This window comes from Lepisma saccharinum, chromosome 2 (assembly GCF_977018435.1).
Source record: "Lepisma saccharinum chromosome 2, izLepSacc3.1, whole genome shotgun sequence".
NCBI lineage: Eukaryota > Metazoa > Arthropoda > Insecta > Zygentoma > Lepismatidae > Lepisma > Lepisma saccharinum.
The window spans coordinates 182,347,713-182,374,052 of NC_139230.1; the positions used below are offsets into that span (position 1 = coordinate 182,347,713).

The following is a 26,340-nucleotide window of genomic DNA, read 5'->3' on the forward strand; positions in this document are numbered from 1 at the left end:
TGTCAACTCAACAAAGGCCATGTCTGATGAACAGAACAATTTCCAAAGTGTTTCTCACTAATTTTTTACTCAATTTTTTTTTGTTTTTCCAGCAGTCATCAATGATCCTTTGACTACTCAACATTCCCTAACCTCCGGCAGATGGTAACACATTTAAGCCTTGTTTCCATATTAAATACACTAAAGTTGCTGACCAAGGCAGCTTACTAAAAATCAAAAACTCTTTACACGTTACTTTTCAACCCTATATCAGGGTCTTCCTTAGATCGAGAACTAAACTTATAGGGTAGAAACATAACGTGTAAAGTGTTTTTGATTTTTAATAAACTGCCTTGGTCAGAAACTTTTGTGAATTTATTCTGGCAGAGCAGGTATTCCAGAAACCTATTTCTCGGATCAGTCAAGTGTGGAAAAATTCCATGTTACCATGGAAAATTAATTCTTTCATTGGTTCAATAATCAGCACCCCATTTTCATACCTGCCTACAAAAGTGACAAGTCTAATATAAGATCAGGCCCCATAAGTGGGCAAGTGGTCTACATGGTTTTGATGTGATTGCAGGTTGACCACTCAAGGGCCATGATAAAATTAAAGTATAATTCCCAGTTTCCAAGGCGAACTTCCCAAAAAGTCAAGGGTACAAGCAGATGCTTTCTCTATTTCAATCTAATGGATTACCACCTCTCCTCCCCCCCATATAAATATATTAACAATATAAAGGTGTGTGTGATTCCATGTATTCAAAAATTCTAATTCAATTCAATTATATATATATATATATATATATATATATATATATATATATGAATGCCTTATTGCAGAAAGGGACCTGAGTCACTTTTGCACAATTCTGAGAAAAACAATGAAAAATCGTATAATATTAATAGTGTAAGAAAGAAATGTGCCGTTGTTGGCTCAAATATTCAACATAATGAATAGTTAATTTTGCAACCCTCAATGCACCCCCCTGCAGTATGCTGCTAGACACAGTGGAGATGAAAAAATTAACTCCGATACCTCAAAAATGTGACTCAGGTCCCTTTCTGCAATAAGCCATTCATATATAAAATATTCAATTTAAGGTGCAGAGTTTACATTTTCCATTTCATAAATTCAGACTGGAAATACATCTACAAACACAAGTCACAAATGTTACAGAATATACTAATTACGAGAAACTGTTCATTGTATAAGGATTTCAAACTCAAATTTACCTAATGGAATTAAAGATATCTTATTTTGCAATAATCTTCCCTCTGTCAGATAGATTGTTCTGTAAAGGACCAACAAAGTAAAAGGATTGAAATAATTCTGTTTTATTTTCCACGGAGCTTCCTTCTTTCTTCCTCACTAAACATAAAAGCTAAACTGTTAAAAACTTGCCTCGGGACATTTGCATATGTATGAATTCATTTGGATTAATAAAAGTTGATATTTGTCAAGTCTATTGAGAAAAATTCACATAAGTCCCGGAGCCATTAATTTACACATAATTACCGGAATTCAAGGAATTCCCAGTGAGTAGCCACCCTGGATTGATTTGCTTTATTTTACTTTGCCTTTTGTGCTATTTTTGGCTAATTTGCAAAAATGGGGATGAGTGAGGAAATTGATCAATGGACACTCACAAACATCCATGCCCAGGCCAGGATTCGAACCTGGGATCCCTGGCATCGTAGCAATGTGCTAACCACTCTGCCATGGGGGCTGGCTACATGGTTTTGAAACCTTGTGGAATGTAACCTCTGTAGCGAACCCTTGAAGTAATACTGCTGAGAAGGTTGACATTAACAACAAAGCTCAAAGCGATAAGAACATCAATAAAATAGCTCAGGAGTATGTACGCTCGGTTAGGTTTTCCTTGAAATGTGAATGGCAGTGGCGAGGCATCCGGTCATCGGGAGATGTGACGATGACCAAGTAAAATAATAAAAATATTGCATTTTATATATTTTAGAGAATCAGTAAAAATAATAAGTCGGAATAGTTGCATATTTGTGCGAAATAAGCCAAGTGACAACATGAAACAGATCGAAATACGCAAGAGATTCGCTAATCTTACCGCATCGAAATGAAGCTCCAGTACTACCCTTCATGCCGAACCCTCCTGCCAAGTTATCTATTGAAGGCAATGGTGTTCGTTGGCCCAGCTCATCGCAGAATGGTGCGAATCTCTTTGGTCTCTGCCGGTGCCGAGAACAGCCGAATGCTTCCATACAGGCAGACAGGTCCAACGACCTGTACTTTCCCCCACTCTTGAAGATCTGGGTCATAACAAGCCCTTTTTTCAGCCCCCATCCCCATGTTTACAGCCACGGCAGGGTTTGTCTGGAGCAGTACTCGAAAAATTGTTTTCAAAGCTAGGCGCCAGCTCTGAATATCAGGCGCCAGGAAACCACCTACTAGCAATTGTGCATGCTACAGTATGTTTCAAAAGTCGTGCAATCCAAACTTTGAAAATGAATATCATGAAAATCGTAAGAGATATTTACACCGGGTTTTCTGCACTAAACTAATCCTGTAGGCTAACACTGGGTTCATAAATTTATGTTAGCATTTATCTAAATAAAAGCAATTACATTATTTTAAAAAACATTGTTAATTTGCTCAAAACATCTGAGAACTGATTTTCAACAATAAATACCAACTCTTAAACAACTTGTGGGATCATTTGTTGGTATTTGACTGGTTGTAAAGCAGTTGCTTTCTGAGGTACAGCAGAAGCAGGGCATTTTTATTGGAAAACCTCTTGCACATGTGTGTAAGAATGACTAGTGAAATACTCTTCAACAATGCACACACACTGCTCCAATGAATACGCCATGCTGAATTAACCAGGCACTGTAGTGGCGAAGAGTGAGCGAAGATAATTCAATGTAACCTGGGACCCGTCGAGTATCTGAGCGATGCTCGCGGATCAAGATTTTCGCTCGTTGAGCAGACAGATCATTTACTTGAAGCAGTTTGCTAATTGATCAAAATATCAGTGCCTTTGAATAATCTGTGATGAATGTGGCTGCGTCGAGTGGACAAGATTTCGGTGTTTGAAAAGCTCTTAATTATGGAAATACATGTATTTGGGAGGACACCTTTTCCAGCATCCTTGCGACAAGGTACGAGCTTATTTCAATTGTAATTGTAACTGTAATTGTGAAAAGTGGAAACATTACAAAACAAGTTGTTTCTATTACGGACTTCCTGTAACGCAATTTGCTAAGCGGCCGACACACTCGCGGTAAACGACTGAAATAACCTCCCTGTAGAATAGTTGATGTGAACAAAACTGTCAAAATTTTCATTTTCACACCCTTGCACAACTTTCCAAAACTACGGTGTACATTTTATTTAGTATTTATTATTTGGAATAAACAACACTTACATTTTAATACAATTTCAAAAACTGGAATATTACATCACCTTCTGTTACTTGAACTTTCTCTCTAATTATGCTATATCGCAAGCCGTTCAGTACATCATAAATATTTCCTGATTGGTCGCCAGCCACTAGCGGCTCGCCACCCCGCCGCCGCCATCCTCATACAGTTTTCCTATTCTTCCCTTTGCCTCACGAGATCGAAACCCAAAAACTATATATTATGTGTCTTATACCTGCGGCGAGCAAGGTTCAAGTTTGCTCAGCGATCAAGTGAGCAGCGCTCACAGAGCAACTCCTATTTGGCTGTCAAGTAGCTGAGCGATCACGTTGGTCGCTGAGTGCTCAGATACTTGACGTGCCCCAGGGGTAGCTTAGGATTCTCTCAAGAGTCTAATTTTGGCACAAAATCTTGATTTACGATTTTTAACGTAAATGTATAGCCAATACTTAGACACATCTTGCATGCGAGTGTTGGCAATATTTCGACCTGCTAGTGTTGCCATATACGAAGATATGTCCCAAGAATGGCACTTTTCACTCAACCCATAAAGTCGCCAATCAAAAATTCATCAAATGTTGCACATGACCAATATTTATTTATTTATTTATTTATTCAGAGTTTCAGATACAGTGTTATTTGGCCATTTTACACTGAAACAACATAAAGTAGAAACAAAGATAAAAACAACAACAAGATGGGATAGATTGTCGCAAATGACAGACTGACATGGTATCAGTCATCAAATGTCTAATTATGACCCTTCGATAATTTCTTACATATTTTTCTTACTCAGAAGTTCATTTCTGGAAAAATTTGAATGCTGCTTTCTGCCAGTTATTAATTTATATAATTTTCTGTATGGAGTAAACTGATAATTTTAAGCATTGGAAAATATCTCAATGGATGAGGCTTTATAATGCAGAAGATTTGATTTGATTTGATTTAGTTTATTTTACTTCGCGTTTTGTGCCTCTTGGCTAATTTGCGAAGATGGGGATGAGTGATGAAATGATGAAATTGATGAATGGACATTCACAAACAACCAAGCCCGACCGGGATTCGAACCCGGGACCCTTGGCATCGCAGCGCGATGTGCTAACCACTCGGCCACAGGGTCGGGCTATAATGCAGAAGAACCGGTGGAAATATCTCTTATGATTTTCATGATATACATTTCCAAATTTTGGGTTGTGCGATATTTGAAACACACTGTATAAGATGCTGAGCATCACAGTATTCAAAACATCGCTAAATCATTTGAGAAAGCAGGAAATGGGGTGTTGGGGGACAAAGGGTAAGAAATTGTTATGGCCTCTATTCAATGTTCACAACGTTGATAAAAAAAATTATTTGCTAACTTACGCTATACTGCAATTTGAACTTAGAATCATCAAAATTTCGTACATATTACAGCATAAGTTCACAGTCTCCAGGCTGAAATATTTTGTCGCCATCACTTCCAATAGTAGTCACGTGGTCTACAGCATCATGGTGTTCACTCTAGGACCATGATAAAATTCAGGTATAGTTCCCGGATCTCAAGGCAAACTTTTCGAAAATTCAAGGGTACAAGCAGATGTTTACTCTATTCCAACCTTACATGTTGCCACCTCTCACCACCCAGACATATATATTAACAATATAAAGGGTCTGTGCAATTCCAATGTATCCAAAAATTCAAATTTAATTCAATTAAATGGTGTATATAGTTAAAACATTCAATTTAAGGTGTGGAGTTTACATTTGCCATTTTACATACTCAGATTTGAAATACATCTACAAACACAAGTCACAAGATATACAAATCTATGAAAAATTGTTAATTGTACAAAAATTCAAACTCAAGTTTACCTAATCAATTTCCAGATATCTTATCTTGCAGACAGATTGTTCTGCAAAGGACACTAACAAAGCAAATGGATTGAGAGAATCTTGTGTCATTTTCCACACAGCTTTCTTCTTGTTCCACAATAATAAAAGCTAAACTGAAAAACTTGCCTCAGAACATTAATAAATATGTATAAATGGTATTTTGATTAATAAACATAATTTTTCACGTCCGCAGAGAAAAATTCACACCGAATACCCAGAGCCATTAATTTAAGCATAATTCCCAGAATTCAAGGAATTTCTGGTCAGTAGTCACCCTGAAGATCAACATTACACTGTATCACTTGAGATTTATTTTTAATGCTGATATCAACTTATAATAAAGTGCAAATTAGCATAGAAGATGCAATGCACTCAATGTTAAGTTCTGAGAAAGAACAAAACTTTTTCATAACATACAACAAAGTAAGTGATCACAATATCACCTAAGCAGTATGCATGTATTTGTATTTTTTATGTTTTGTGTTGCTTTTTGCATCAGATGTCTAACTGAAAAGATAATCATGAATAATCATTAGATCAAATTGATGATGTGACAGCCAAAAAAACAAAGCCCATGCCAGTGCCAGGACTCAAATACAGAACATTCAATGGTGATATCGAGAGTAGACCATTCAATATGGATCGCCAATGAGGTGACAAAGTTCAGCATGTAAACAAGAGAGTCAGTCGATTTAAAATTAGATAATTCTTCCATTGGGCCAAAGAATGGCCGAATGGCATATCGGTGGCTGACTATTCTCACACCACTGAAATTCTGACCTGGGTGTTAATTTGAAAGTATCCCTTCAACAATTTAATCATCATTCATCTTTGTCCGCATGATGGTTGGTTAACACTAAAATTTTGGAGCTTCAACTGGGAATGAAAGACAGACTTAAGGCAAAGAGTGGCAGTTTCACACCAGGTACACATTTATTTCAATATCACTGGAATGGATAATGCTACTGAAAAAAATAAAAGATAGTACATTGATTGATTTGGTATTTTAAGTCCAGTTTATGCACAGTAAGGCTAATCGGGACTGGACCTACAGTTTAAAGTGGGATCAACCACTATGTGCCTCCACCGGGTATGAAACCCAGGACCCCTTGATTACAAGACGATGATGCTACCACTGTGCCATCGGGGAGGCCCAAAAAAATATAGTAGAAGAGTAAAAATTTCTCCCCATGTTGCAAGTAGCACCATTATCAACAGGGCTCGAAAAATCCCAGTCACCTGGTCGACATTGCGACTGAAAATGTCAGCCTGGCGACTTTGATGTTTTGCTGTAATATTGCCATTTTTAAATTTGTATGTACGAAAATTCTGATATTTCTACTTTTAAATTGCAGTACAGTGGAAGGTAACAAATTATTTTTTTTTATCAATGTTGTGCACATCACGTAGAATCAATGACAATTTCTTACTCTTTGTACACCCCTCACCCCCCTTCCTGCTTTCACATGGCAAGCACTTCGTAATGAAAGCTCACGTGATTTGTGACAAAACCAAAAGGCATGTGTATGGCCACAAGAGAAACATTGCCGTTGTGTATAAAGGGGTTCACAATTGAGAGATTGGTGAATCCACTTGACTGCCACGTGACCTGTGACTTTTTTTAAATAGTGAAATTGTAGATGACTTTTATACACAGTTGGGATCAACATTTTCTTTACACTATGTGCTGTGAATATATCAGCGTGACTCCATGTGCTCAAGAAAAAAAATGATAAATTGAGCATATTTCTTCACCAAACTACAGTTAATACATTAGTGGAGAGTCTCTCAACCCAAAGGTACATTTGCACCTTTTTAATTGGAATTTAAAGCTAAAAAAAATGTAAGCATGTACATGATGTATTTGTATTTTCATTAGCCATTGATTTTTTTCCTGACCCCTGGCTCTGAAGATGATTTTTCGAGCACTGATTATTAAGGTAGATACGATCTGTAAAAATTATCATAAATAATTAATAAACTCCCATGTAGTCCTTATGGACAAACAACTTCAACTTATGGCTAATCAAATGGAAGTTTCAATTTTTCCTAACACAAGCAAAATCTTCAACCTTAAGGTCTCCCCCATACCCTCCTTCAACAATCCAGCACACAGAACTCCCCAGTTTGCTGGAGGGAAAGGCTGTTGGGGGAGGAGCAGTTTCAGGTCCTCACAACTGGCTGGATGTGGAAACTGTCCCTCATGCCTATAAATTGGAACTCCAGGGTTGCTACGAATTTTTGATTATGAAATTCCCTGACATTTCCAATGTCCAGTCAAAAAAGTTATTTATTTTCGAGACAGGATTATCATCATTTTGATTTTGAACCTTGTAATACAGCACCTTGAATAACATAGTGTGGAAAATGACCCAAGAAACTAGTTCCCCAGATGGATGACAAACATAGATGGCAGTGCGATTGGACCAGGTTCTAATTTTGTTATGAAGGTAATGCGGCTTAGTTAGTTTTTGGAATATATTGTGTAGATTTTTTTGTCTAGAAAGGCGATAAGTGAATTGATGGAAACAGTTATATTTGTGGAGTGTTTTGCAGTCACGAAATGACATTAATTTGGAAAGAAAAGTAAAATAAAATAAATAAATAAATAGCATGCGTAACACAAGAAGAAACATCGCAAAGTGATTCCGCACATCAGGTGTTGGATTGTGTACTAGAGTATTATTTTTCTATGTTATTAGAATATAAATAGTATCCTGAGATATATTTCATACTGAGGCGACAAACCACAAGTGTCGCTTGGAAGCGAGCAGTCCGTAATCAATGCAGCCTTTCGAACCCTAGGGACACAAGCTCTGACTGCACCGTTTCCTCAAGGAGATTTTCACATTGTAAAGGCATTACGGGCAGCACAGGCCAGCGTTTGGTTGGTGAAATCCTCAAGCGATAAGTGACGCATGCCGCTTTGGTGCGCAATATCCCTAAAGCAAGACACTCATTGCAATGCGCATGTGCGAACAACAAACCACGGCAACACGTTGCAACCTATTGAGGAAATGGCCAAGTTTGAGCAACACACAAGCGACAAAGCGACACATGTGGCTTATTGTGTCACCTAGATCTGGTGTTTGCACAATTAGCAGCAAACGCTTGCTAATAGACTGAAGTGCCACTTCAAGGCTGTCCTTGTCAGGCTGTCGGGCTGAGCACCCTTCTTTCCGACTGAAAAAACAAGTAAAATGCGAATACGACGTATGAACATGTCGTTTGCTGTTTCGACCCTCATGTGCAATGAATGCTATTTTACAGTCTGGAAGTGTGTGTCATTAGTGTGACAGTGTGAACATCCCGTGTCGTTTGTCCCATTGGTTTGAAAGTTTCCTTACAGTCATGTCGATGGCACTAAGAAAGTCTTGTGGGGTTCCACTTGTCATTTCATGCAATCATCATTATCATCATCGCCGCGATTAGTTTAAAGCGGAAGAAAAGAGACAGTAAATATCCAAAATACAAATGCTTCAGTGTGTATATCTTTAAAAGAAATGATGATGATGATGATAATAATGAACCTAATTCATACACAAAAATTTAGTTGCCAAGAACATTCCACGCGTATTTTTTCTCCCGTATTATTAACGAAAGTATGACGATAACAGGACGTGGTCGACTGTCTAGAATGTTCGTTAATATCTTCGTGACCACTATACCAAATATCATAGCAATTATCACATTCATAGAAATGCTTCATGTAAAAGAATCAGACGTTGCAGCGAAAACTCCATTTACTTCCATAATAAGCAGACGAATACCAAGCACCGGGTTCAACACCAGCACCTCTAGCGGATGATTTTAGAGTGGAACCAGCCAGAGAGTGCAGAACCGTGCAGTTTTCCACACTACGTTATTCAAGGCGCTGTACTTGTAGTTTCAATTAAATATATAGGTCAGTTAATTATTATGAATATTCACTTTCAGCACTTTTTTTTAAAGCAAATTTAATTCTACATCCACAAAAGCTCATGAATATATTCGAAGAATGTAAAATTATAATCAGCATCAAATATGCCAGGTGCTATAATTATTTGTGTCTAGCCTTCAGGCTAGAGTAACACAGGTACATTATTTCACCATAACACATCTCCGTGATGAAAATAACAGAAAAGTTAACAAACATAATCTTCACAAACCATACAAAAAAATTCACTCACTACCAGATTTGCACGCATATAAACATAAACAAAAAAAAAAAGTAGCGTTTTCAGCCATGACACTACATATTCACATTCTACAAGTCTATGTAGAACCGAAACTTGAAGGAGCCATAATTGTGTACCAGACAGAGAATCATAAGGATGAGAGTAACAAGTTTTTGAACTGAACCTTTTGGGGGAGTGGTCACAAAAAAAAAAAAAATGAAAGTGGAACTTGTTCATTTTATAGTTTTTTCTCTTCCAGACTTCAGAATGCACGTAAAAATTCCAGATGATCTGCTTAATTCTCTGCAAGCCAAAATTCCCTGTTTTCCAAATGTGTAGCAACCCTGATCTCACTACAGAGGAATACTGATTAATTAATAAGCCCATATACTTACTTCTACATACATGTTTTACGTAAGTATTACATGAGCATTGGCTTGGTTGCAGACTAGTTATCCTGTTTAAAGCATTGAGCATTACATGCAAATCTGAATTTTCTTTGTCTTTCAGAGCAGAAGTTTCTTTTTCATTGCAGTTATATACAATTAAAGTCACTTTGATTCACATGTTCCATTCCTTTCTATGTGAAATATTATTCCTCTTTGAAAATGCTTTTAACATGAATAGGTTAGGCAGGTTGGGTTATTCATTGCATTTTCCCCAATTTCTTCTTCTACATCATTCTTATCTTATATGAGTAGGTTAAGCAGGTTTGGTTTGATCACTTTCTTCTCATTATTTACAATCATGAAGACTTCTGCAATCTGTTGTTGAAAAAAAATCAAATTGTTGCTTCCTGCTACTTAAAAACAATTATACATGTTCTACAAACCTCAATCATCAATTCACTCTCATTCCAAAACTTGGAAATGCTTTCCTCATTTTCTATAAACTTTGCTAAAATCATTCACCATAATGAAGTTGGACCAATAACCAAACAGTGATTTGGGAAGGGGGTCATAACAAAAATTTCAAGACAAACAGCATTGGGATTATCATTCAGTTCATGGATACACTTAGCACACGATTTGAGTTTGAGTAAAATTCTTCAAATTAAATTCAGTGTCAAATGTTGAAATTTAAGTAATACGGTAAAAATTTACTATCCTTCGGACACCTCTAATTTTTTCGTCTCGTCAATTTTTGACATTCGTACTTATGTATCTGCTTCACGGAACATTCCTGAAGGTGTATCAACGTTGTTTTGATGAAATTTGAACTATGTTTCCTAACCTAACAGAACTAACCTAACCACGCACCAATGGTTCGCAATTATTTCCAATTTCTAGATCCTGATACAAACACAACAACAAATTTTAACTATGTTTCCTAACCTAACAGAACTAACCTATCCACGCGCCAATGGTTCGTGGGGCTAGCTATTCTTCGTCGGAGAACAACATGAATTTCAGCTATGAAACATTCCCACATCACACAAAACACTTTCCCGATGTTCGACAATACTACAGGAACTTATCACGGTAAGTAGTTTCTTCTGTAAAAATAAATGAATGTGTCCGAAGGATAGTAAACTAGTACCAAAAAATGTTCTCCAGGAAACGTGCAGTAAGTAATCACTAAGACCCTGAAATATGTATTAACAGACAATCAGAAATCGGATCATGATAAATTCGGAATTAAATAATCGGAACTTGGGCCGACATTTTCAACCAACCAACGTTTTGTCACCTTTCAATATTTTTATACAATTTGGCTAATTTATAATTCATTGTTGTTTCTTATTTTACGCACAGTTAATTGTCGCGTGTTCCCTAAATTTGCAGTTTCTCGCCTCAGCAAGGTTGAAAAGTGTGGGAACTTGTCGTCGTCTTGTCTTAAAAAATACTTCATACAATGAGCATCACAATTCGTGATGATATTGCTTTAGAATTAAAATCAGATTCCTCCCTCCTATACCTGTGTAGTTAATTATTTACCTGTATCCAATAGACATAGATTTTTTGTAATAGCTTTCGTGCACCACTAGCACACTTTTGGCATCGCTAGAAGTTATTGCTCCACTTAGGAGGATTAAATCTTTCTTAATTCTAGATCTGGCAGACACCAGTATTCATAATTTCTGATAATGTACGATATAAACACTCGAAATTACATCAAGTTTTTCACTGTCACGAAACAAGTCTAATATATTTTAAACAGTTTTAGCTACACCCCAGTCCTGTCATTTCAAATTACTTACGGGTACTACAGTCGAACTACGATTATCTGGGAGGCCTCGTCGTCTCTTGGCCGGTGGAACCAAAACAGATCCTTCGCCTTCTTTCTTAGACATTTGCACGTCTATTTTTAATTACGTATACTTAATTCCAATAGAAATAAAAACTTCAAAAGTACCAAATATTTCTATTGGTAACCACAATGTATGGGGTCCTTTGCCGCTTTCAATATTACCAGATTCTAGCCATAGCTATCTGTATGTCCTATTTGTCCATCAATATTCAACTTTAGAAGTTTATGCTCTTTTACGTGCAAATACGATAATAAATATACCGGAAACTGATGCAACTCATGTAGCGCAATATGCTCATTTACACGCTTTTAAAAATTATTTAACATTGCACGAAACAAACTTTTAAAAAGGAACGACGACAGAAAATGGGGCTGTTCATTGCCCAGCTTTTCCGGTGGCGGCGCCACTCCCGTGGTGTCCCTAAGGAACAAGGAATTTCGTTCGTCATTTGGTTGCCCTAAGCTTTACGAGCGCGATAGGATAGGATGGCTATTCAAATGTTGGAATTGTAGCTTTCCTGGCGACGTGATTCGAACAAGTGTTCTCGGGTTACCAGCCAGGTTAAACACATTGGGTGCGTTCCGAAAGTCTTAACGAAACGAATGTATTCAACGAAAATAACTGGGCTCGTGAATCTGGTGAAACCAGTTATTTTACAGACCTATGGAACTCGAAAGCGCAGGCGCAGCGTTTTCTTTAGAGAAAGTTCTCACATGGCGTCCAGCGGAAGGAATGTCCTTATGGCAAAAATAAACTCTACTGTGGACACTGTTACTCATTTTAAGAACGGTTAAGGCATATTCATCTTGTGCATGTTGCTTCATATCGCTATCTGTTAAAATTATAATACATTTTCCGAACTAGTGCAGTTTGAATCAGTAGCGTACGCAGGATTTCGTCAAGGGGGGGGGGGGGGGTTATTTCTAAAACTTTCTCCAAATTCACATTACCTTTGATTTAATAACCCACAGCTCTACAGCACCTTGAAGGGCCTTGGCTTACCTACCGACTGCTGGTCTCCCTCCCACACTGTTCCGCCGTCATCTTGTTGGAGCGTGGAGTTCTTAGACCAGTAAAGGGGGACGGGTGATCAGCCCGACGAACCCCCAGCCGTTTACTGTAGGTCTTCTCGACCGGGTTACGCTCACTCACTCGGAGCTTCCCAATTTCCTCACGATGGTGGGTTGCCACCGGCCCTATACGTAGGCCGAATAAATTCCGACCAGAGCCGGATTCGAACCTACGCCGTCCCGCAGCGAAACCTTTGATTTATTATACTTTAATTAAATAATAATAATCACAATTAATAATACGTATAATTAATTAATTAGCTGAATTACTACTAATAATACTACTAATACCACTACTACTATTATGTAGTAGAGATCTACATAAATATACCATTTATGAAAACAATAGAAAGAAATTACTTTCTAATCATTCAATTTTTATCAAATCCTGGGAACATTTTTTTGTTTTTGTTTTTTGTCTGGTCAACGAGGTGAGACATTTTAAGGGTGAAGAAAATCCATAAAACAAGAAAATATATTAAAATAAATTGAAATAATTAAAGTATGGAACTCATCCAAGAAGCTGCGGTGGTCTGGTCGGTAGAGCGTCTGACAACCACGCGGGAGATCTGGGTTCGATTCCCGAAATTGGTTGGAATTTTTCCGGCTTCTTCCCCGCATAAATGTCCCCGATAATTCACATCTGGATTGTCTCACTGTTCTTACCAACAAAACATTTTCCAATAGTTAAGTTTATTGTCGTTTGAATAATTGTCTAGTCAACAAGGTGAGACATTTTAAAGTGAGACATTCAAACGTGCTGCGGTAAATAATACAATGGGAAGGCAGACTGGTGACTGTATTCTTGTCCGCCTAGTCTGTCTATACATTAGCCTCTAACAACGAACCAAGAACTTTCTTTAGTTAATTCTCATTGTTCACACACAAAAAATACATGTTCGTTAAACACTGGCGTACGTAGAGGCATGGCCGATGGTTAGAGGCACATACTTTTGGTAAATAAAAAAGCAAAATTTCAGTATAAAAACAGAGTCAATTTCGGGTTCAAAAGCTGTAAATAAAATGAAATTTCGCTGTTATAGCGGTGAAAAAGCGGTATATAAAATTACATTTTGGTTTTAAAAGTGTGAATATAATCGCACTATTACACAAAATAAACATATCCCTTCTAATAGCACATTAAATCATTACCAGAATATTAAGTTTATTCCTGTATAGAGGAGTCCATTTTTGCTTTTCAAATATTTACAGCAAAATTGATCAATTTTCCTTGAATTGCATAACACACAGGATACTTCAGACTTCAGAAAATGTCGCGTCGGTATATAAACGGTAAATTTCGTGTTTAAGAGTATATTTCGCATTTTGCAGTTCATTTCGTGACAAAACAGGGTAGGAAAATGCACCTCACACCTTTCAGAAACCTTAAAAATTAACATTGCAATGTGTTATTTCAATTTCGTTTTCTTTTTGTCAAAAACGAAATATGCAAAAAAAACTGCGTACGCCAGAGTATTGAACATTGTTGCAACTGAAATACAAAACATTTTATTTCTCTTTTCAATCATAGTTACCCTCATATTTCACTTTCAAGAACTTGTGCTTATTTTCAAGGCATCACTTGGAAAGACGCGTGTGCTTGGAATGCTGTGCTTTTCTCCATGCTACATGGAAATAATAATTCAAATTATTATTATTATTATTAGTGGTAGTAGTAGATGTAGTAATAGTATTGTCCCAGATCTTTGACTGTGGTAAATTGGCCATTAAATTTTTTCCACAGCATTTTTCATAATATTTCACAAGCTCAAGGGGGGGGGTTTAAACCCCGTAACCCCCCCTTGCGTACGCCACTGGTTTGAATCCATCAGTACGCGCGTTGTCTGTAGGCAACAGGCGATTCTCACTGAACAAACCAGCTTTTTGGCCCGTGCGTTTGGTGGATCTCGTTCTTGCACGAAACGCACGGAATGCGACTTTTGGGACAGCATAATGAAACTCACGGAAGCACTTATGAGACAGCCAGTTCGTTTAACGCGTTAAACTCGTGCGACTTTCGGAACGGGCCCATTGCTCTCACCTTCAGGGAATGTAGAAATGGAGACCAGTGTAGGTTAATATGCATGACTATAATGTGGCAGTCATGTATATTAACTAGGGGTGTGCGGGACAGAATTTTTTGGGTCGGGACGGGAATTTTTTTTAAATCCCGACATTCGGGACGGAAAATGTTCGAAATTTCCCGAAGGTCTGAAAATCTCAAATTCTACACGACATTTTCACCTAAAATGATTATTCTTGCATTTCTAGTACAAAAACTAGCAATTTCTGACAAGTTCCAGACATTTACAATGCAGAAAATGTCGAGAATTAACGACTTAAAATGACCATTCGGTATTTCTAGACAGCTCGGGATCCCGATAAGTCGGGAAGTCATTTCCCGATCCCGGTCCCGACTTTTCGGGATCCCGCACACCCCTAATATTAACCTACACTGGTCTCCATTTCTACATTCCCTGAAGATGAGAAAACGTATGCCCACAGACAAATTACTGTGGTATGCCCTCGAAACGTTGGAAGTTGATTCCAATTTAACCTGGCTGGTAAACCGAGAACACTTGTTCCTATTCAAATGTTATTACGAAGGTAAGAATTTCTCGTCGATAATAAAAATGGGTTTAGTAAAGATTTCAGATTGTGTAGCCAGTCATAAGTTTCCTTGAAAAAATGCTTAGAAGAGGTAGAAATCAGAGGCGTCGCCTGAAGGGGGTTCACGGAGCACACGAACCCCCAACCGAAGACGCAAAATTTTCAATTTGTTTTCTTTTCTGCACAATAAAACACTACATTTCAATATACTTATTTTACAAGGCAGCTATTTTCGTTAATAAAGTCTTCACAATGCTTAAAATTTCCCCCGACTGTTGACAAGAAAAGCTCACCAGGTTAGGCAGCGAGAGCCCGGGCCACGTCTGGCGCAGTGAACTCAATCTGCTGTATTCTTCCAGTGTTCTATCTAGCTCGACCAAAGAAGCCGAAAAAGAAAGGGGGAAGACTGGACATCGGCGCACGTGCCCTTCCGAAAGAACACTCAACAGATGGCAGCAACTGTTCGGAGAATGCCGATAGCGGCCGAGGTACGAGGTATTTTATTTTTCGTGATTTGATTTACTTTATTTTACTTTGCTTTTTGTGCCACTTTTGGCTAATTTGCGAAAATGGGGATGAGTGATGACATAATGAAATTGATGAATGGACACTCACAAATATCCATGTTCAGGCCAAGATTCGAACCCGGGGCCCCTGGCGTTATAGCGCGATGTGCTAACTACTCCGCCACAGGGGCCGGCATTTTATTTTTCGTTTCGATTAACTTCTGTATTGGGGAAAAGTAAGCAGTCGTTAAGATATTATAATACAAGCACTATTTGCATGCATTGTTATAGTAATTCCTAAGATCTTCGATATTTTAGCTTAAAGCGTATCTTTAATTGCCAATACATTTTGCCAAAAAATAAGGGCCCAAATTTCCTCAACAACATTACAAATAGTTGTAGCGCACCCAACGCCTTGCATGGCGAAGGTTATATGATTTAAAACACTATATCGCTTAATTCTTCAGATAATGTAGACGAGTCAAAAAGAAAGAAGACGAGACACTGCTGGTAGAAACTAATATTTTTCTTGGCACACGTGTAAGCGAGTATGGATATTGAAAAGAAATTCTAATTGTTATAAACTCCTACAGGTAAATTTTAAAACAATAATTTTAAGTTTCGCGAATTGCTTGATTTATTGATTCGCTTTATTGTATTTCGCTTTTTGTGCCACAAAATTGATGATGAAACTGATGAATGGACATTCACAAACTTCCATGCCCAGGCCAGGATTCGAACCCGGGACCCCTGGCGTCGTGCTAAGCACTCCGCCACGGGGGCCGGCTCACGATTTGCAATTCGCATCATGAATTTCGAGTATTGCCAGAGACTGACTTACCAATGAAATATAGGAAAGCTGCTGTGAAATTACAAATGACTATTAAAAGTTTTAAAAATATCGAACAGATTCGTCGATATCACGGTGGGTGGAAATGGTGTCGAGGTCAATTCTTAGGAACAGGCAAAATAATTTCCAATGAGGAGAGAAGGAAGGCATTTCAATAATTTAAACGGGATAAAATGTATTGTTTACGTTAGTAATGTTTCCTTGTTTTTGAGGGCATTGACGGGCGAGTAGGGGGGTGGGAGGTGTTAAGCGGAAACTATAATAATTCACAGTAAATGAAAATTGGCTTGCGTTTTGTAAATGGATTTTCGTTGGGCGTTCTGGCGGACCTAGAGGTGTGGAGTTCTTCAATCCGTAATGGGGTAAAGTGTGGTGAGCACGTCGAACCCCCAGCCGTTATAGGAGATATCCGTGACCGGATTACGCTACTCACTCGTAGCTCCCTTATTTCCCCACGATTGTGGGTAGCCACCAGCAGGCACGTATCCAAGGAGGGGCTTAGGGGGCTCGAGCCCCCCCCCTTCCCAAAAGTTTTCAGTTTACACTAGATAAAATGAGGTTTTTGGTTCCTTGTGGTGTGAAGTAAAATAAAATGAGGATAATTTAAGGAGAGAAATAATTATCGAGGAAAGACAGAGAATGTTCTGTAACCCTATTATTGATAATAGCACGTATCCAAGTTGGGAATCAGGGAGATCGAGCCCCCTCCCCCAGGAAATTTTTCAGTTTACACTAGATAAAATTAGGTTTTTGGCTTCTTGAATAATGTGACAATTATTTACGGAGAGAAATAATTTTCGAGGCAAGACGGGGAATGTTCTATAACCCTGTTATTGTTAATAGCACGTATCCAGGGGCTCGAGCCCCCCTCCCCAGGAATTTTTTCAGATTACGTTAGATAACATTAGGTTATTGGTGCTTGAATAATATGATGATAATTTGAGAGTAATAATTATAGAGGCAAGACGGAGAATGATAACCTTATTATTGTCAATAGCATGTATCCAAGGTGGAGATCAGGGTGCTTGAGCCCCCCCCCCCCTCCCACACACACACAAACAGGAAATTTTCAGTTTCCACTACATAAAATTATGTTTTTGACTTCTTGAATTACTGTGATTATAATTTAAGGAGATTCATAATTATGAAGACGGAGAATGTTCTATATAACCCTGTTGTTGATAATATTGCACGTAAACTTTTCTTGCGCTTTCGGTGCTGTCGCAACGAACTTTTTGGAAACTGTACAACAAAGGTAGCGCCACAAGTAGGACGATTCGTTGTAATTTTTAATCTCTGGAAAGCGCGAGAGGGAACGTTCTTGAATAAGAGAAGGAGACGAGCTACTGGCAATATTAACGAATCGTTTTATCTGCGGAACGTTCTAGAATATAATGAGGATAGGATATAAATATGCGGCTTCAATTTACCGGTTGATCTGTACAGCAGAATCGGTTAATGAGACTTCAGAATTTTCAGAGTATGGCAATTCATAGAGTCGATTAGTGATCTGTGAGTGTTCCTTGCTTGCTTTGTAATATCTAGTGATTCGAAAATAAAAAGGACTGAATATCGTAAAGTAAAGGTCTCTCTCTCCCTCTCTAAAGTGAATATTTCAGCGGTTTATTAAAACAGAAATAAGCTTCACAGATCAACTGAAAATCAAAGTTTTGAGTGATGATTTAGTTGTGCCCGAACAAAATTTCATGTATGCAGTCCGAGAATTTCATGGCATAAAATAAATAATTTTGTTTAAGCCTACTGGGATCGCACACACACAAATAAATACTTAACTACCATGAAGGGACAGCCGAAAATTTTATGAATCTCGAGAAGAGAAACAAGAAGATGTTGCATATGTAGTTATTTTAACGGAAATTGCAGCTTCTTCCAGGACCAGAATCAGGGCTCTAGCATACCATGCCATTGCTCTACCAACTGAGCCACCGAGCCACCCTTGACTTCGACTGAGTTTGCGCTAAAATGTAAGGCTACATAGTATATGTTCTGTGTATGTCAAATTGTAAGATGTTACCTGTTTTATTAACAAGCACAGAAAATAAAGGAGAAAGAAGAAAACTGAGGGGCATTCCCACCGGTTGAGGAGACATTTTTCTTCGGTGGTCAACACGAGGTGTCGCTTCGAGGTGACGATGACAGTGGCCTACTAAGGGAGATTTCACACTGTGTTGCCTGAGGATTTCACAAGTCGAACGTTGGTTTGTGAGGCCTTTTGTGTCGTTACGGTGTGAAACGTTTTTGTTGATTGGCTCATTCCATACGTCATGTATCGCGTATCCCTTCGGTCTGAAATCTACTTACCTAAGTCTTGAAGATCCAAGTCACAAGGATGGAAAATTAGAGCTTTGTTAAGGTTAGGTGCGAAGGCAGGCGAAAGCACCCTAAAGGATAATATCCAACCCTACAGGAAGAACGCATTTTACCTAAGTTTCGAATACGAAATGATAAGAACTTCTGGTGAGTTGATTTTAAAAAGAAAATGTGTCTGAGATAAAGAATGGCGTGCCCAGGATTATCGGTAGGGAAACGGGTTACGAATACTATTTTTGGTAGTCAGTCCTCGTTTTACCATATTTTCCTGTCTTTGACTTTCCTTTTTTAAGGAATGCTGGATCAAATGGGATTATGACCCATACCAATCCTCCCTTGGGCACGTCACTAGAAATAAATAAGTAAACATTTGATCATATTGGGAGACGAAACATTAGATGTGTTGGGAACGGAAGAGTTGTCAGAGGCCTGAATATGATCAATTTAGTGGGTTTTCGCTTTTATAAGAGCTGCAAACATGGGAGGACAAGACACAGTAGTGGTGTTCAGGCTCGAATCAGAGAAATATTCGAGAACTGTCTGCATCCACCTCGCAGCGCACAGTTTGAATCTTGCGTTGTCGAGTAAATTGTCCATTCCGTGCATGTGTAACGGCTTCGTAAAAGCACTCAGACACCATAGATGTGTTGGTGCCTGATGAGAAGAAATGGACAAACACACACACTCAGATGGTTCTGGCACACGATGTTAATGCATGGAAACAGGGGAGTCAAGTGGTAAAAAACGTTCCGATTTCACGTTCTGATTAAAATGGCAGCCGTAAACAGTGGCAACGATTTAGGTGGTAGTTGCTTCACATTTTTTTTGCCTCTTAATCCTAGGCCTTGTCTACCAAGAAAAAGTAAACTTTATTTTCACCCCCCCCCCTTTCCGTTTTGGAACCCAATCGCCACCACAGGCCTTAAACATGCAATTGTGAGGTTCTATCTATACCCCTTAAAGAGATTATGTTCAGCCCCCCCCACCGAAAGGAATTCCTGGATACGTGCCTGGCCACCAGCACTATACACAGGCCGAGAACCCAGGTGGACTCGAAGTCTCGAACCCGCTGTCGGAGCCCAAAGCACAGCGCCTTAGACCGCACCAGGGGTTTATCCAGGTTTTTTTTTCCTTGGGGGGGTGTAAGTTTGGGGAAGGTAAGTGCATATCTTGGACCGTTCAAAAAATGTTCGCCCTAATTCAATTTGTTCATGGATGTTTCTAGAGATTAACCCCCCCCCCTTCCCTTCCCTTCACGTAACATTTCAGAAGAAAAAAGATGTCAAATACAGGAAAAGATAGAAAATTGATTAATGTTAACATTTCAATTTAACATTTCGAGTATTGCTTTCCTTCCGATAATATTCAGTACTTGATTTAATCAATCGTTAGACAAACACAAGGGATGACATTAAAAGACATAAAATTTTAACATATTATTACCATGAACCATTTCATGCAATTCTTAAGCTAGTTATAAAGAAATTAGGAACACTTGAGCAATATTTTAACTGTATTTGTATCGTTCTTGCCGAAGGTGTAACTCGGAGTTCGACTTGGGGGTGCCCAATTGAAACATCAGTGAGAATGCATTGCATGGGTGTGGCCGCACTTGCCTGTTTGAAGTAGTAGTAATAAACACAGATATAATATGACTTAAATAAATTATGACACTGCCAGCGAAGCGAGCAAGAAAATTTTTAGAACTATTTCTTTGCAAACTGGTTATGCATATTATTAGTTAAACACAGCGACAGTATTCCATGATGTTTACTCTTTACAATCTTGCTTTGCACGTTCGTTGAAGACTTCAATATGAAATTCCTTGACCGATTTCGTTCAAAAGCAATATCAAGTATCAAGTACCTATCAAATGTGCATCCTAACTTCCCACTATATTTAACGTCTTCATGGCCATGCTCTAAATATATCGAGTTTCATTACTTTATTTCAGTTTGTGAATCATCGTTTAAACAGAGGTTTGAAAACACCAGCAGAATTTGGAACTCACTCGCTACATAGAACTATTAAAATTATACATGCATATTTTCTAACTGTTAGAACAGGAGGGGGCAGGGGGCATGTGGTGAGGTAAAGAGGACGCCGAACGAGCAAAGCAAGATTGTAAAGAGTAAACATCATGGGATACTGTCGCTATGTTTAATTAATAATATTCATATGCATTATACCCTTACAAAACTTTGGAAAATACGCTTGGCGCTTTTGAGAGTTTATCTTTCAAATACTAAATGAGCGACTCTAGGGAATTAGCAGTTACGTGCCTCTTTGCCTTAAAGAAAACAAAATAACATGTGCAAATATACGCATGGCATGTTAACTGCAAAAGGAAGGCAAGGAATTTTCACTTCTAAATTGAGGCAATGCTTTATTTTCAATTATTTAAAAATTGAATCGCATTTATTTCACTATTAAACACAAAGAGCACAATGAACCAAACTAATTTTCTCTCTCCACGTTTTCCAGCAGGCAGTGGCAAGCGCCGTCGTGTTCTAACTGGTGCGCCTATGGTCAGATATAAATTTGGGACTTAATGTAAATTAAATTTCTTTTATGTTTAATTCCTTACACTCAGGCCCGTAGCCAGGAATTCTTTGTAGGAGGGGGAGGGCAAAGTCAATACTAGAGGGGGCAAATTTTTAATATATTGTATCGCATTGTCAGATATAGCAGGGTACACAAAGGCACTTGCCCCCTCCCCCAAAAGAGATAAGTAACAGAAAAGGGATGATATCTTGAAACTGCAACGGACAAAAGAAAACTTTGAGCAACATCAAATGGCATTTTTTCGATAATGACCTTTCCAGATTGCCAAATAATATAAAGTTTAACATAAATAGGCTAATAGGGACTGTATCTACTTGATATTTACAGGTTGATAATGTTAATAGACGATTAATGGACCTCTCTGCAGAACTGATTAAGGGAGCCCTTTATAAATCAGGCATCATAATGATTCCCTCTAGTTTCCAGTATGCAAGATTTTTCCGCACAAAGGAATCTAACGAGAATCCAACAACACCATTGTTTTTGTTATGCAAGAAAAATCGAATTAATTAAATAATAATGGTTACATATTATCTACACTTTGATGAATTGTGTAAAAATTTGTAATACATTTTTCTTGTACTTGCTAAAACATGGGTCCCTTAGTCCACCACGGACTCTATTTCCTTCAAAGGGGAGACTCTTGCATCGCTACAGACAATGTTTGCGTTCTGGTTACGTTAACCATTTTGCAAAATATTGTGTGAATTGTATTATATTATAGTTGAAATACATATTTTGACACCTGACAAACAAATAGGAATACCTTGATTGATCAATGACTTCTTGGATTACAGTGTCATCATTAATATATTAATATTTCATATTATGTTTCATAGAAAGAAATTGTTTTAGTAGGAAGCAAATAATTTTACGGGGCACCATGGCATTCTCTTTAACATTTTTTTTCATATAGATCGTATGGCTCTGAACTTGGACTATAAGAACAGAAGACACTGCGAGCGAAGTGAGCAAGAAAATTTTACGAAATGTATTTTTATTTGTATAAAATTTGAAATCGAGAGGGAGGAATTGCCCCTTGCAAGTGTCCTTGGCCGTCTCGAAGAAAAATGCAAGGAACTCGTAAAAACTAATTCCATCATGAGTATCCAATTGTCCTGGTATTCTTAGATTCTCCTAGTCTTGTTTTTTTTACTTCAATGTTTGCTTCCCCAAGAATGGACTTCCGTCCAAGGTCGTTTATGAGTGTCTCTTCATCAATTTCACGTCATCATTCATTGTTGCGATTAGCTACAAGTGGCAGAAAAGCAACGCTAAGTAACAAAAATCAAATATCCACTCCCTCTCTATACCACATGAATTACTATTACCAAAAAGGGAATTCCCCCCCCCCAATCCTGATACGACATTATACTGAATCCCACACACCTTCATAAATCACAAAATCAAATAAGTGTCTTTGTTATGTTGCTAGAGTAATTGTAAAGATTAGTGAGAATTCCAGGTGTTCTGTATTTTTCACAGGGAAGGCAAAGCAGGCTCTCAGGGGGGCAGTTGCCCCCTGCCCCACTCTAGCTACGGGCCTGCTTACACTTCCTTTACTTCCTCTGAAAAGTTAAATGAAATAAAATATTTCATTATGTCAGGGAACCGACTAGATACAAAGAGAAAGACAATTTTTACTAAAGCTATATCTTCAAACCGACAATAACTTTAATTTAATTGGGTGCCAGTAATTTTATTTCACAGGGCACCAAGACGTTAACGCTTTCCTATTTTTATCTGTTTTGCTTGTTCGGCACCCCATTTGTACTTAGCGCCCAGGCAAGCACCCCACGTGGACCCTCCCCCTTTTACAACTCCCTTTCTAATAGTATATAATTTCTTTTACAAAGGTATGAACTCTTGGAGCCACAAAAACGTCATCAACTATAGACGTGAATGAATCACTTAGGTTCTTCATGAAATACTTGCCGTTTTATATCGAATACTCGGTCAGTAAATGTTATTGGTACTTTATGAATATTGGTTGGAAGAAATTATACCTACATATAGTGTCACTGATTTTCTACTCACCACTTTCGGTTTCTTTCTGTCTGGTTTTTCATTTTCTCTATCTTCTTCAGACAGTTTTGCAGTAAAGTTTCAGACATTGTTATACACTAAACAGAACGACAACACACGAACGGAGATGCTACACTGAGACTGACCTAAGGCCAAAGGCATTTGACCGTTCTTCTCTCGACCGGTCCAAAATCATTCATCCAAGTTACAGAAAATAGTGTTGCTAACCATAGTAACAGAATTCACTAAAAGGAGTCAAACCTGTATCTTTGAATTTCTTCCCTTACTTTTATCGTACATTTTTCACATGAAAGAATCGAAAGGAAAATGCAACAAAATGTAAATTTCATTGACTCAGGGGTTGAATAATTGAATTTACGAATCTGTAACGTATTTAAGAAATATATAAGGTATCCAAACGCTGAATTGAACTTTCATATTCTGCGAATTGTGCGCGGAATGTGCTCCCTGGAAGGAGAGCGAGAGGTCAGTTTGACATTTTCCAGATGGCAGTGTCCCTTCCCTAGAGCTGACCGAAGCCTTGTCAAGGGAGCTAGTGTTTCCAGGAAGTGGCCATTCTGCACATCCCACCCTCCTTCCTTTTCACTTTGGTTTCAGTTGATCGAAAGGTCCATTGGACTACGCTTCTTCAGCTACAAATGATTCCTTTCTGTTAATGTTGAAGTATTGTCATTCTATTGTTGATATAAACATCAGTGATGTGCACTGAGGAGTAGCTAGTCTAGCAGAGATAGATCAATCAATCTCAAATCTCTAATTATTTTCAAATCACAATATTTATTGTTTTGTTGAAGCCACAGTTCATATGCAAACACTTTTTTTCACGCGCTTCTCGTGTCCTTCGGTGCGTTCAGCGGCCTAGCTCGCTCTTTCTCTGCCTCACAGTTCCAGGTAGAAACGGGTTTTCGAAGGGAAAGGGAAGATTTCTGCCTCTACCTCCCTTGCCCCCTCGCCCCCGCTCCAATGGTTGAAAGCCCGTGCTTTCAGGTCCTCCAGTCTATCTACTATAAGACAGATAGGGGATTGGATTCCCTTCGCTTCCTTTGTAAATCCTCTAAAGAACTAAGGGGAAATATTTCTGCAGTACTTCTGTCCTCTGTATTTACACTACTTTTTACACGTTGTACAATATGTATGTATAATATGGGATGTACTTTTATTATTTATGCAGTTGGAACGTCTTATGTGCAGACATAAATTTTTTTTTTTTAAAAAAAATATGGAATATATAATGATTAAATAAAAATATTTGCTCACGCTCTCTCTTGCTCTCGTTTTAGTAGTATTTTATTTAAATATACTAATCTCTTGGGCTTCAATAAAAAAATGGATAAGCTAAACAATCATAAATACGGATGTATTTATTTGGGCAAGTGAACGCGCGTTCTAATTCTTGTTGTTGGTTTGGTTTGTTTTACTTCGCTTTTCTGCCACATTTGGTTATCGCGAAAATGAGGATGAGTGATGATATAATGAAATTGATGAAGGGACCTCGCAAAGAACAATTCAGGCCGGGATTCGTGACGAGCGTGCATTCTTGTTCTTATGTGTTGTACTCTGCCTGCAGTGAATAATGAGAAAATTAGAAATGAAATAGGTATCCCAGAACTCAAAAAGCCAAATGAATATCATTGAAGAAAAAGGTGTGTTTAAAGTTGTGTTTTGTTACCCATCGCTTTTTCTAGCTGTATAGATTTAATCGGAATAAGTAGCTAAGAGCTTGGAAAGTCGTGAGGGACAATCATAAACAGAGAATTTCTAGGCTCCTGATTTCACAGTGCCCTGCAAATGCACTGGGAGGAAATGATTTGTATTTTCTTCTCTCTTCCATCGCTTTACGTAATTTCTGCCATGGCGATGAACGTTGATTAAATTGAACGGGTGAAGAGTGGCAAATAAACACTCATGCAAAGGCCAGGGCTCGAGCCCGGATCCTTCAGTAACGAGATCGTGAGATGGGGAAATTATGGAAATCAAGCAATGCAAAATTTTTGAATAAACGTTAATCATATATAAAGATGGCATTTCAAAAATTCAATTGAAAATTACTACTCAGGAAATATGCAGTTTGCTTTACCGATACACACGTATCCGAATGGTTAGCGCCTACCTCACATGTTTGTTGTCGGCCGACCTCCGTGGGGGAGTGGAAGTGGTCTTGGATCTGTACCCGATGGAGGCATATAGTGGTTTGGATCCCACATAAAACTATAGGTCTAGTCCCGATTAGCCTTTCTGTGTATAAAGTGGACTTAAAACGTCAAATCAACCATTAAATCAACCAACCGTGCGGGAGTGGTTACCACAGCGCGCTATAACACCAGGAGTTCCTGGTTCGAACCCCTACCTGGACATGGGTGTTCTTTGTGATTGTCTCTTCATTAATTTTGTCGTATCATCTTCGCGATTAACCAAATGTATAAAAAAGCGAATCAAATCAAATCATTAATTGATTGATTGTTTGATTTGGTTTATTTTACTTCGCTTTCCGCCATATTTGGCTAATCGCGAAGACGATATGATAAAATTGATGAAGGGCAAGGGACATACAAAGATCACCCATTGCCAAGCCTAGATTCAAACCCGGCATCTCTGGCTCAGTAGTTAAATCAAATCGTTTTTGATTTTCGAAAGTGGGTGGAAGTTATGTGTACAATTTTTTGTAGTCATTCCTAACTTTGCAATTTTTCCTGTATTTGACGTT

At 38.2% G+C, this 26,340-nt stretch overlaps 1 protein-coding gene across 2 annotated transcripts in view; it reads right to left on the reverse strand.

The window, feature by feature from the left end:
• The window catches only part of LOC145984221 (ubiquitin-like modifier-activating enzyme 1), a 141,254-nt gene extending 129,425 nt beyond the window's left edge, over nucleotides 1-11,829 (reverse strand). Inside the window, exon 1 of one of the 2 annotated variants that reach the window (XM_083117781.1) lies at nucleotides 11,608-11,829. In XM_083117781.1, coding sequence (XP_082973907.1) covers nucleotides 11,608-11,700 — 93 coding nt within the window. In that variant the 5' untranslated portion in view covers nucleotides 11,701-11,829. The remainder of the gene's footprint in view (nucleotides 1-11,607) is intronic. The other variant, XM_083117783.1, reaches the window with a different exon arrangement.
• Between the last annotated feature and the right edge of the window lie 14,511 nt (nucleotides 11,830-26,340).